Below are 12392 nucleotides of genomic sequence, written 5' to 3' on the forward strand. Positions count from 1 at the left end.
TTGAGAAAAAGTTTTAATAGCAATAAACTTAGACATGTGAGAATCTTAAACACGTTTAAGAAGTAAAATTAAAAATGTTTACAACTACTATTTACTCTCCAGTTTTGAAACATTTTTAATGAACATTTTTTGTGCCTCCCAATCCCCACCATACACAAGTCTACTTAGCAGTCAGCATCCGACTCCTAACTATCATTCCATATGACAAATTTCTGAGTTACAAGGTCCCAAATACAAGGCTTATCATGAAACGCTGACACCTTTAAGCCGTTCTAACCTGCAAAAGATTAACACTCATAAGACCAACACAGGGGTGACACCATGAAACCTGGAAAGCTGTCACAGAATCGGGGACTGCTTAGGAGCCTGTACCAGCACGGCCTCGAGCCGGCCTGCTGCAGAGCTATCAAAGCGAGGGACGAAGGCATGGGAGAATGACTTCTCCTCCATTTCAGTCCCTAGGCACTAAAAATACAGAGCTCTCCCTGTTTAAAAAATGCTCTGTCCAACTTGCCAATGAAATAGAATATGACTCTGGGGACAAGAAGTCACAATGAAGCACTTTGCTCACAAGAAGGCAACTTACCATTGCAGGGAAAAACATTCGTCAGAAAACCCCTGTGCCTAAGTCCATCTCTGCATGTATGAGGGGGAATGAGGGAAGGAAACTGACTTCTCAGAATGTCCAAATACAGGACCCTTCTGCAAGAATCCTCTTTAGATTTATCTGACCTGCTTTACATTTTCATTAGTCCAAAAGTCTTTTAAGACAAGAACGCAGTATTCTACAGCGTTTCTGTGGTTTTCATCACCTTGGCCTGTGTATGTTGCACGTTCAGAACCTACCGGGCCACAGTGAAGCCCAGTGGGAAAAAGGCAAGTTTACTTAGTGGGTCATTGGGCTCATGGCCATTGGCCTGGACGGATTCTTCAGATTGACACTGGCCAAGAAAAAATGTCCAACGATTGTTGCTGCCAAAACCCTCTCCAACTGAATAACCACATGGTCCCCAGAGGATAGATGCACTGTGGTTAGGTGGCCTGGCAAGGAGAGTATGCCTGTTCCATGACCCTGCCATCTTAATGGCCCCTTCTTGTAGCTGGTGATGGGTGTGAATTTGTGACTCTGGTGGAATGGTTTGTGAGAGGACTTGGGTGTATCATTACCTTCAAGGCTATCCATGTCAGCTTGGGGGAGAAACAGAAAATACAAGATTAATGTTAGATTGCTGAATATAATGAAATTAAAAACCAGAACCAATAAAACTCCCAACCAAAAAAAAAAAGGCAATCTGGCTACATTAATGCCTTCCATCTTCCAAAATATTTGTTAGTATTTCAAAAAATAATGCCTTCCATCTTCTGGCTGTAGACAACACTTCTTTGGGAGGAGATTTTTTTAAAAATTCCTATTTTGGAATAAATACCTGCTGCAATCCCAGACTTGAAAGTGATTCTGTGCATCCCTTGTGCTAATGTGAAGCCTGCTCACCAAACAGAAGCCAGGACGGCTCCCTGCTGCAAGGCTACAGGTACTGCGGTGTCAGCGTTTACACAATAAACCTTCATTTTCTGGGATCATGAACTCAACTGGCTACAAGGTGCAGATGTGCCCCCACTCCACCCCCTTAACTGGGCTTCATCCTAGAGAAACTCGAGAAAATGGCAACCCACATCAGAAATCAAAGCGAGGCCTAGATCCGAACAAAAGAAAATAATCTCAAATTTTCATGAAACTATCATACCTCTTGGCATTTATTATTCCTTAAATAAAAATGTAAAACCTACTTAAAGCACAACCTAATAAAAGGTTCTAGAATCTACTGAACTATCATACCTCTTGGCATTTATTATTCCTTAAATAAAAATGTAAATCCTACTTAAAGCACAACCTAATAAAAGGTTCTAGAATCTGACAGGACTGAACATTATCATATGACTTAGTCAAAACTCAGTTAGGCAATTTTTTATATTTTATAATCACCTAGATGGTTAGAAAGTTCTAATTTTTACTTAATTTCTCTGAGCTTCAGCTTCTTCATCTGTCAAATGGAAATAAAATTGTTTACTTCAAATAATTGTAAGGGGCAAATGAGATGATGTGCTTAAAAGATGTGGTACACAGTGGGCACTCCATAAACATTAGTTCCCTTTCCCACTTGACGGTAGTTATGTAACCGTACAGGCTGTTCTGGAAACAGTAATACTGCATGAGACTATGTAGACATTCTTGCATCTCTTAACTAAGGAAGGAAAAAGCAGTTTAAGATGCTCTGGGCTTCTTAAGATTTTTCAAACATTTTTACAATTCTTCATTTTAAAATGGACACGAAGAAGCTGAAAGGAGAAACAGCTAAAGATTATATAACTTATGGGATTCAAGGTCAAAGATGATAGCCAGGATTTATCTTCTCCAGTCACCATATCAAGCTCCCTAGAGTTCTTTATTACTACAGAATTTATAGGTGAATTACTGGAACAAAGAACCTGAGTTCAAACACAAATAACTCTTTGTATCAGACCAGTATCTCAGGAAGGTGCTAACATGAAAAGGCCAGCAATGTGAACAAAATCATTTTGTGGCCTAAGTTTATTTGCGGATGATTTTGTGTTTTTGTTTCTTTCCATTTGGAACATTTTCCTCTGGTTTTTAATCAAGGCAAATCAGAGCCTGCCTTTGAATCTGGCCCTGGATGTAGTGTTCTTTGGCTGAACCACACCCGAGAATCCTCAGGGGCCTGGCGCTGTTTGGGCGAGGCACATTTCCTCTCGTGATCCCAAACTGTGGTTTACCTGTTTGTATTTTCTGTAACAACGCTGAATGACAGCAGCAGCCACTTCTTGCTGTTCCCGCAAAGGTCGGCCCTTAAGGGTAAGGTGAGGAAAAACAAATCAATAATGATTTAGTAAAGGACTTTCTTAAGACTTAAACAGAATCGTTACTCATTTAACTAACTTTCTCAGAACTGAGACACTAGGTTTACCAAAATACAGTGATAATTATAAGTATAAATTAGGAAAAATGAATTTACAGAATAAATCTCCAACTATTCTTGCTTCTAAATAGAACTATGATATTTGGATATCAGGAGGCCTAAAAAATATTCATTTTCAAAGTATTTCACAAATTAGGTATTGTACTACTTGTCCTTATAAACTGCCAGATCTCCACTGCTTTCCTACAATAACCCCAAGTATTCTACTTTTGGATGGATCGTCAATGCCTTTCAACACCTTCTCAAGGCGGTCAGACTCCTTTAAGGATCTGTGGAAGACTATGGAACCTCTCCCACCGAAAATGCACATACAGACTCTTTAACAGAAAATTTTAGGAGTTTATGAGCTGCCTAAAGTCAGCCCAAAGCCTCCAGTTGGAAACCCCTGCTTTGGGTCATAAATGTCTCAGGGCAGAGATATCAACTTACTTTACACTAACTAAATAATAAATGTTCATTATTATTACTGACAATAACTTGAGATGGTGATAACCATCACATTACTGGTTTCATTTTACTAAAGCTTCTGAAAATTATTAATAATTTCATGAGATGTAATAATTTCAAATAAAGATTCTATAAATTCAGAGGAAAAAAGAAATGGCCCATGTTTGAGTTTGAATGACTCTGACTTTTCCTGATCTTAAGAATGTCACAACATCAGGACTCTGTTCTATTTTACCTTGTATTTCCGGAAAGCTGTCTGGACAAGCCTGGCAGCCTCATAGAGTTCTCTCTGCTCATGATCAGACAGAGTTAGCTGAGCAAACTCATTCTCTACCTTCTCACTGGTAGATGCGCTCAGGAATTCCGACCAGTCCGCGGCTGAGGGGAGGCTGGGCTTCTCAAAAGCTATTTCACTGACTGGCGAGCCTACGGGGCTCAAGCTGGTGTTAGAAGAAGGGGTTAGAGGCTCGTTATATGCACCTCTGAAACAAGAGGAGACAGGGAGATAGATGATGGGTGATTGATGTGCACGATCTGTTACATACCGATCAATGCCACAAGATGGTGTCCACCAGGAGCCACTAGGGACCATTAAGACCACGGCTTCACTCAGTCTGGTAAATTGCTGAAAGTACCCTGACTTTAAGTCGAAGTCCTTCAGTTAGTAGGTTCATACTGAGCACCCATCGTGAATTTAGGACTATGCCAAATACTAAACCCACTGAGTACACTATCGCACCTTTATGAAATCTCAATGGAATTGGGGGAAAGGATTATGATACATTGTCTCATATGCTCTGATATGGGGAGAAGAATCATGGAGGAGCAGAGGACGAGAGGGCCTTCAAAGTGGCAACGGAACTTTCCCCAATGCTTCTTTCTTTCCTTAATAAGGTCTTATATGATACAGCATTCCTCAAGTCCAGTTAGTCTCCCACGCCCCCAGTGAAATCCAGGAATTTGTCCTAGATAGTGACCCACGGACTTCTACTGACCTGATCTGGGCAGCATTTGGCAGATGATCGACATCAGCTAGGTAACTGGCCAGCCAGCTCATTGTACTGCTAATGGCAGCAGTATCTGTTCTTTGCAATGCTGACGACTCCATGGGCACAAAATTCTCCTGCTTGATTCGGTCAGGTGTGGCTTCAATGATGTGTTCTGCCAAGGTCATCATGTTTACCTGGAATCCGGAGTTCACAGAACACTCAGGTTAGAAAGGAACCAGGAAGCCATCCAGGCTTACCTCCACTCCCCCATCTCCCAAGAAAGAAATAAGGGATGGCGAGCTGACACCTCAATTCAATTCACCCCAACATTATTGTTTCACACAATTCACTTGAATATCTGCAACTTGATTATCTCCAAATCATAGTTTGGCCAAAAACCTTCAGTAAAGGTTTGTCTGGTGTGTGCCTAGTGTCTACTCCCAGCTGGTACCAGTCAATCAGCGATGCCATGCCTGGGCAGTTCTAAAGTGAGTTGTCATATTAATGTGGTGACACTACTGGTTACCTAAGCAATATCCAACCCTCCCTCCTTTGCCTTGCTTAGAACCCCCGTTTTGTAGTGAGCAGCAATGTGCCCAACCCCAGGGGACAGCTCATGAAGGATATAAGAGCCAATTATGATCATCTTCTTCTTGACTTCCCACCTTCCCATGCACATGGGGAGGATATATTTCCCACTTGTGGAAAATGAGATGATACAGAAGTCTGCTCAGAGGCTTTTGGGCAAAGCTTTGCTTTCCTGATGAAAGGTATCGATGCCCCAGCTCTTGCCTCTCTTCTTCCTGCCATGACTACAGACAAGCTCAAGAAGCCATATTCAAACATAAAGCAAAAGCATGAAGAGGAAAGCCAAAAAAAACAGAAAACCGAGAAGAAAATCGTGGTCTCTGATGGCTTCACTGAGCAGCTGAACCTCTGGACTTCTTGCCATGTGAGGAAAAAAATCATTTTTTAATTAAACCACTGTAATTAGGTTGCTGATACTTGCATCCAAAATACATTCCTAATAGACACAATTAGGAATCCTTAAAACTAGTGTAGAGTGAGATATATTTTATCAGAATCAGAGATATGGCCTTGTTTTTAAAAATTTCCTTGCACATCCCTTGAAAATGGAAATTAAAACATAGCAGTTTCAGTTTTTAAGTGAATTAAAAATGTTCTGAAAGTATCTATACAAAGGTGACAAAATGCTTATCTTACAACACGAATCAACCTCAAAAACGATATGCTAAGTGAACGAAGCCAGACAGAAGGTATACTTTATGATTTCACTTATATGAAATTTCTAGAAAAAGCAAAACTCTGGGGTATAGAAATCAGATCAGTGGTTGCCTAGGGCTGGAAAGGGAGCGGAAATTGACTGCAAATGGGTTCAGGGAACTTTTAGGGGCGATGGGAGGGTGCTAAATGGGACTGAGATGATTGCATAGCTGTATAAATTTATAAAAGTTCATCGCACAAACCTAAAATGGATGAAGTTTATGGTATGTAAATTATACCTCAATAAAGCTGTTAAAAACACTTAATGGGTAATTTTCTAAATTTTCAACATAGAACAAGAATGATTATTGCAATAGAAATAAAAATGAAAACATTCAGGGAGAAAATATTACAGCTTTTCTTTCCCTCCTATATTAGCCTTGCTTTGTGACTCAAACAGGAGGTAAATCCTACTTTGATTTTTTTTCCCCTAAAGATTGGCACCTGAGCTAACAACTGTTGCCAATCTTTTTTTCTTCTTCTTCTTCTTCTTGTCCCCAAAGCCCCCCAGTACATCGTTGTAGGTCCTTCTGGTTGTGGCATGTGGGACGCTGCCTCAGCATGGCCCGATGAGCGGTGCCGTGTCTGCACCCAGGATCCGAACTGGCGAAACCCCAGGCCACTGAGTGGGGCAAGTGAACTTAACCACTCGGCTACAGGGCTGGCCCCTGGTTCTTTTTCTATGAAAGTATTAAAAAGGGGAATTTCTAGAGACCGAAGGTTATAATCTATAGTCACTCCTCAAGTCTTCCATTTTATAAACATGTATCAGTGTAAGAACACCTTAACATCATAATAAGTGCAACACTCTGGGATACCGAGAAGCTGATATTTGATTGTGATGGCTGCAAAAGGCAATGAAATTTAAATGACTTCAAATCAAATAATATTCTAAGAAGTTGGACCTAAAAAATCATATAATTCACTTCTAAATGTCTTGGATTGTGATCAAAGAAGATAACCTTTAAATGTGCAGTTTTAGGTTTTTACTTAAATTCTCTTTGGGTCTAGTATATGAGCAATTTTCATAAATATGTCTTGGATATCTGAAAAGAACAATGATATGTATATTTATTATTGTATTCATATATCTACATAATTATATATAAGTATATCATATACTAAATATATCATAAATACTAAATATATATACTAAATCAAACTTTCTAATTGTTCAATTTTTTCTGTATCCTTTTTACATCTACTTGATCTGACAAATTCTGAGATAGGGTGTTTGTCTCCACTATGACTATGGTTATAGTTCCACATTTCTTTATATTTACTAGTTTTTGCTTTAATATTTAGAAGCTATGTTGTTAGGTATACAATGGTTCATGACTGCCTATCTTCTTGGTAAATTATATGTATATATACATTTACATTTGCCTTGAACTGTACCTTTTTTTTTTTAAAGATTTTATTTTTTTTTCCTTTTTCTCCCCAAAGACCCCCAGTACATAATTGTATATTCTTCATTACGGGTCCTTCTAGTTGTGGCATGTGGGACACTGCCTCAGTGTGGTTTGATGAGCAGTGCCATGTCCGCGCCCAGGATTGGAACCAACGAAACACTGGGCCGCCTGCAGTGGAGCGCGCGAACTTAACCACTCAGCCACAGGGCCAGCTCCTTGAACAGTACTTTTTAATCTTTTTTCTTTTTATCCTCATTTGTTAGTTATATCTTTAACCACTGCTTCATTTTCCTTCTATTTCATTTCATTTTAATTTTGCTTTCTTTTTTACCCAATCTGAGAATCTTTGAATAGAATTATCAGTTACCAAAGTGGGAATGAATCATACATGAAAATATTCCTACAATATTACGTTTTCTGTTTATTATTTCTGTTGTTGCTTTTCTCTTTGTTACCATTCCTGAACTTTCCCCAGGAATTTTCTTTTTCCCCCTTCAATGACTTAGAAATTCGATAGCTGTTTTTATGTTACTTGACGTTAACTTGACATTTCCAACAAGCATATTTCAGCCTATACTTATCTATTAGAGTCACAAGTGGAACAAAATCTGCTCTTCCCTGAACAGAAGAGTCGCTTTAACACACTTTACCTTCTTCACTTCTTTACCTCCCTGGTTTTGTTAAAATAATTTACAATTTTAGTTCTAGGTTATTTTTTAAACGTTATTCCTGTTCTATTTAAAGAGCTCCCTCTTAACAACTGCCTTCTGCATACACCCGTCCTGTTGAGAGTTACTCCGGCCCCAGTGTTACTGGTTTGATTGTTCACTCCTCCATGAATGCTGGTTTACCATTTCTTGAATTATTTCATTATTTTTAATTGTTATTTTATCATTTGGCTGAAATATTTCTTTAGACTGCTGCTTTTTTCATAGATATGTGCTCTGAATTTAGCAAAATATTATTCTCTCAAGGCTCAGTAAAAAAAGTAGATTTTTTTTAGGTTATTTTCTATTTCTTGTATCAACTCTGTTTCAGTGAAGGCCAACTGTTCTAAAGCTGTGCCACTCAATGGATATTTAAGCAAATTAATTGAACTTAAATAAAATTAGAAATTCAGTCCCTGAGTCACACTAGCTACATGTCAAGAGCTCAGTACCACAAGTGGCTGGTGGCTGCCCTACAGGGCAGGACAAACACAGAACACTTCTATCACTGCAGAACCTTCTATTCTAAAGCACTGTTCTGGGGGCTCAACTTGGTCCCCCTCTTTTGAGCTGCTGATTTTCACAGTCTGGTGATTTATTATTACATGTTTATATTTATAAATATTGTCCTAGATTGCTCAGTACTGATATTTGGTATGAGTTCCATCAGGAATTGTTTAAAACAGGGTTTGGCAAATCACAGAAAGCCAAATCCAGCCTGCTACCTGTTGGTGTAAATAAAGTTTTATTGGCACGTAGCCACACTCATTTATGTTGTCTAAGGCTGCTTTTGTACTCTAAGGGCAGACAGAATAGTCATGACAAAGTCTGTATGGCCTGCAAAGCCTGAAATATTTACTATTTGGCTTTTTACAGAAGAATTTGCCCAGCCTAGTCAAAAACATTATTTGATTTCCCTGGCAGGCCTCCCCATGATTGCAGTGGTTGCTAGGTCAGTAGTGGGGCCTCTCCACCACCTACAAGGAATGGGAGCACACTGGTGAGCATGCGAGCTTCCCTCCCCTGTGCTCACAGCCAAGGGCTGGCGGGAAGGGCACCCTGGGATGCACAAACAGGAGAGTTCAGCCATCAGCCCTCTCCCCAGGAACGCTGGCCGGGATATGATCTCCTCCAGGCATCTCCTCTCGCTGCATCATTTCTACAGGCACGGGTGCGCTTCCGAATTCCTTGCGTGAGTTTTTCCTTTTACATTTGTCTTGGGTTACATCAGTGGGAAGTTGGAAAGAGAGGAAGTCAAACACATCTTCTTAGGTTGCTTCTCTGGTCCTGCTCTACACAGTAAATATATTTTTTTTTTTGCAGGGAAGGATTCACCCTGAGCTAACCTCTGTTGCCAATCTTCCATTTTTTTTTTTCTTCTCCCCAGAGCCCCAGGGCATGGTTGTATATTCTAGTTGTAAGTCCTTCAGGTTCTTCTACGTGAGCTGCTGCCACAGCATGGCTGCTGACAGATGGGTGGTGCAGTTCCGCAACCAGGAAACGAACCTGGGCCAGCAAGGTGGAGAGCATGGAACTTTCACCCCTAGACCATCAGGGCTGGCCCACTACATAGTATATTTTAATTAATGCAATTTGCTTGCTTAATAGCCTAAACTCAAGTTTACTTCAGTATATATTCTCTTGATCTACAGCAAGTTTAATGGTGTAAAAGGACTCTGGATTTTCTAGACTTATTATAAGGGCAGTCAATTATCAATAACTGCACCTCATGAGAGCCTCACACTGTATACACCCTTTACGATGGCGAGAGGATGGTTGTACTGATCAAATCACTTAGATCATTCAAATTCTAATCACGGCCTCCTGTTCAAGCCGTGACTCTCTTAACTAGTACTTAAAACAGTGACTCAGTCACCCTGGATGCAAGGAGGAAGCAGAAGACTTGTGTGGGGCGATGAGCGAGTTCTGAGGAGCTGGCGCGAGGAGGGAAGGCTTTGCTGAGACCTGGGTCTCTGGTGCTCAGGCCTGAATCACAATGGTTGATTCACTGAATGCAAATGTGGCCCGAGTAAAGAAGATACTCCAACATTCCTGCGCATAAGACCAGACTTTTAACCCTTCACTGGTGAGAAAATCACGTGACCTTTGGAAACTGTAAAGATCAAGGAAGCTCTGAGGGACACACCAGCCTCTGCAGGCTTACCTTTTCCATGCTTACCTGTATATCATCCATGGGTTGTGAGCATTCCTCGTTTTCTGCACTATCACGGTAGGACCCCATCTCTGTATTCACCACCTCTCTGTTAGCCATCATCAGGACACTCATTGGTTCCCGTGGACGCACCTGTGAAGGTGCGGCATCCTTTCCTACACTGGTCCCCTTCGGATTTCCAGTCACCTGTACTGTAGACACACCAATGTAAAGATCTTTGGAATTCCACTTTACTACAGGCTGAGATCCAGAGGCTTGGAATCCTGCAGTCTCTGGAGTGGGAGGGGAGAGTTCCCGGCTGTAGTCCCTCACTCCTTCACTGGGGCTGATTGTCTCGGGGACAGACTGCTTAGAACTAGGGCTCTGCTTCCTGATATTTGGCTGTTCCAGACTCAGTGCAGTGGAAAGCAGCTTCTCCTGCCTTGCCTGGAAGTACTCAGGGTTCAATTTATGCTTTTTGGGAGCTGGATAATCTTTGTGGCTCTCACTGCTGTAGTAATTAGAGGGTTCAGACCGAGGTCTTCTCAGCTCTGAAAAGTACAGTAGAAAGGATAGTCAGGACAGGCGATAAAATTAGGAATCCTAAAGAAATAATACTTTCTCTACGCCTGAGAGACACAAAGTGCAAAGCCGGAACTTAAGACATGTCCCTAACATTTAAATATTCCCCAGCAGCATACACTGTATTCAGATAATCCTCCTCCAAAATGTGTATTTCTTTCTTGCATGGACATAGGTTTTTTGCTACTTTCTGCATTTGGGGGTGGGAGGAGGTAGGGAGGAAGCACCAGACATTCTAACAGCTAAAAGGAAAAGCAGAAACATAAAAAAAACAAAGCCCAAATACGTGAATATCCTATGGACTTTTCTGAGGGTGGCTGCATGAAAGCAAATGGGAAATCTGTCAAGTTCTGAGATGCAATAATTTTGAATTTTTACCTGGATTGGTACTTGCAATAACGGTGACTCCTTTGGGTATTTCTGGAGAGTTGATGGCTTCGCTGTGCCACTGGGTCATCCAGCTATCTGTATTAGGCTCTTCGCTTGGAGGACAGTGTATTCTGGGGTTCTGTCCCAGCTGAGCCTGCTCATCTCTCTGCAGGTGCTCCAGACACTCTGCTAATTTCACATGACCCCTTGACCTGGCAATTCCCAAAGGCAGCCTTCCTAGAGAGTCAGGAATAGAGATGGCCCGACGGTCCCACTTGTATAGCACGACGGCAGCTTCTAAGTGCCCTAGGGCACATGCCCACATCTAAAAACAGGAAGACAAAGCAAGCTTTCTCAATATGAGTTCAAAACATATTTTGCTTTGCCATTGCTGCCAATTGACAAACTGGTCCTTGCTGGCAATCTCAATGGGGCCATAAAACATTTATTACAATGGAGCTCTGATAAATGTCATATAACAATGAGGGATCACAAAGGGAACTAGGCACATCCCTGTGCCAGCCTAGAAACCAGTTTGGGGAATAAGTGAACCCATTTCTTACCAGAGGAGTACAGGAGAAGTGGTCCACATTCAAGGGGTCAACTTCCAGTTCCAAATCAATGCTGTCTGCATGCTTTGTGCTGTAAAGGATAGCACCAGCAATTACTGCACCATTAATCAACGTTACAGGAAATACCAGAACATTATAAAACCCCACAAAGCTGAAACCAAACTGGGCACCTAACATCCCTGATGTGAAGAGATACAGTCCCGAATTTCACAGGGTGGTCTGGACTCTTTTGTTTTGCTAGGAGCCCAGAGGAAATAAAAAGTTCAACATTCAGTTAGCATCTCACTCAGTATTTCTCGGGCAGAAGTTCATAAAATTCCCTTGGAAACTGTCCTCAGAGAAAGCCCTTTGCTCACAGGCTGTCACGCTCCCCGAAAGGCCAGATTTCTCTCTGCTAGCAGAAATGCTCAAGAGGAAGTTGCAGGTTGATGCATGAGGATGACCCCCAGTCGTCTGCACCCCAGCCTTACCGCCATTTGATGAGGGTCTGGATTAGGGTGGCATAGCCCTGGGCCGCAGCCAGGTGTAGGAGGGTCATTCCACGGAAAGTCTTTGAATGGATCAAATGCTTGGACTTGGCCCAGCAGGCTCGGCTCATCATCTTCTCACATACGACGACCACGCGGCTCTCAAAGCAGCTCCCCAGCGTCCCAGGGCCAGAAGCGCACTACGATGCAGAAGCACAGGTTACGGTCGGAGCACCAGAAGCCCTCCACCAAAATGCCGGCCAACGACTACATCCAAAACGTCGGCCTTTTGATGTAGGGGGAACAAATGCTTTATGATTAGCAACTTGAAATGGGAAACACGAAACTGAAAACAGAGAGACATCATGAAACAGAGAAGAGAATGTGCTTAGTTCAGCTGAGCAGCACACATCTG

General features: G+C 41.6%; 1 protein-coding gene across 1 annotated transcript in view; it reads right to left on the minus strand.

Annotated features, from left to right (window-relative positions):
• The window catches only part of CAMTA1 (calmodulin binding transcription activator 1), a 776715-nt gene that overhangs the window by 16063 nt on the left and 748260 nt on the right, over nt 1–12392 (minus strand). The window contains exons 12-18 of the mRNA XM_046661785.1: nt 11981–12177; nt 11502–11580; nt 10948–11263; nt 10015–10538; nt 4439–4626; nt 3679–3925; nt 2794–2865 (exon numbers count right to left, since the gene is read on the minus strand). Coding sequence (XP_046517741.1) covers nt 2794–2865; nt 3679–3925; nt 4439–4626; nt 10015–10538; nt 10948–11263; nt 11502–11580; nt 11981–12177 — 1623 coding nt within the window. The remainder of the gene's footprint in view (nt 1–2793; nt 2866–3678; nt 3926–4438; nt 4627–10014; nt 10539–10947; nt 11264–11501; nt 11581–11980; nt 12178–12392) is intronic.

This window comes from Equus quagga, chromosome 5 (genome assembly GCF_021613505.1).
Source record: "Equus quagga isolate Etosha38 chromosome 5, UCLA_HA_Equagga_1.0, whole genome shotgun sequence".
NCBI classification, from domain to species: Eukaryota; Metazoa; Chordata; class Mammalia; order Perissodactyla; family Equidae; genus Equus; species Equus quagga.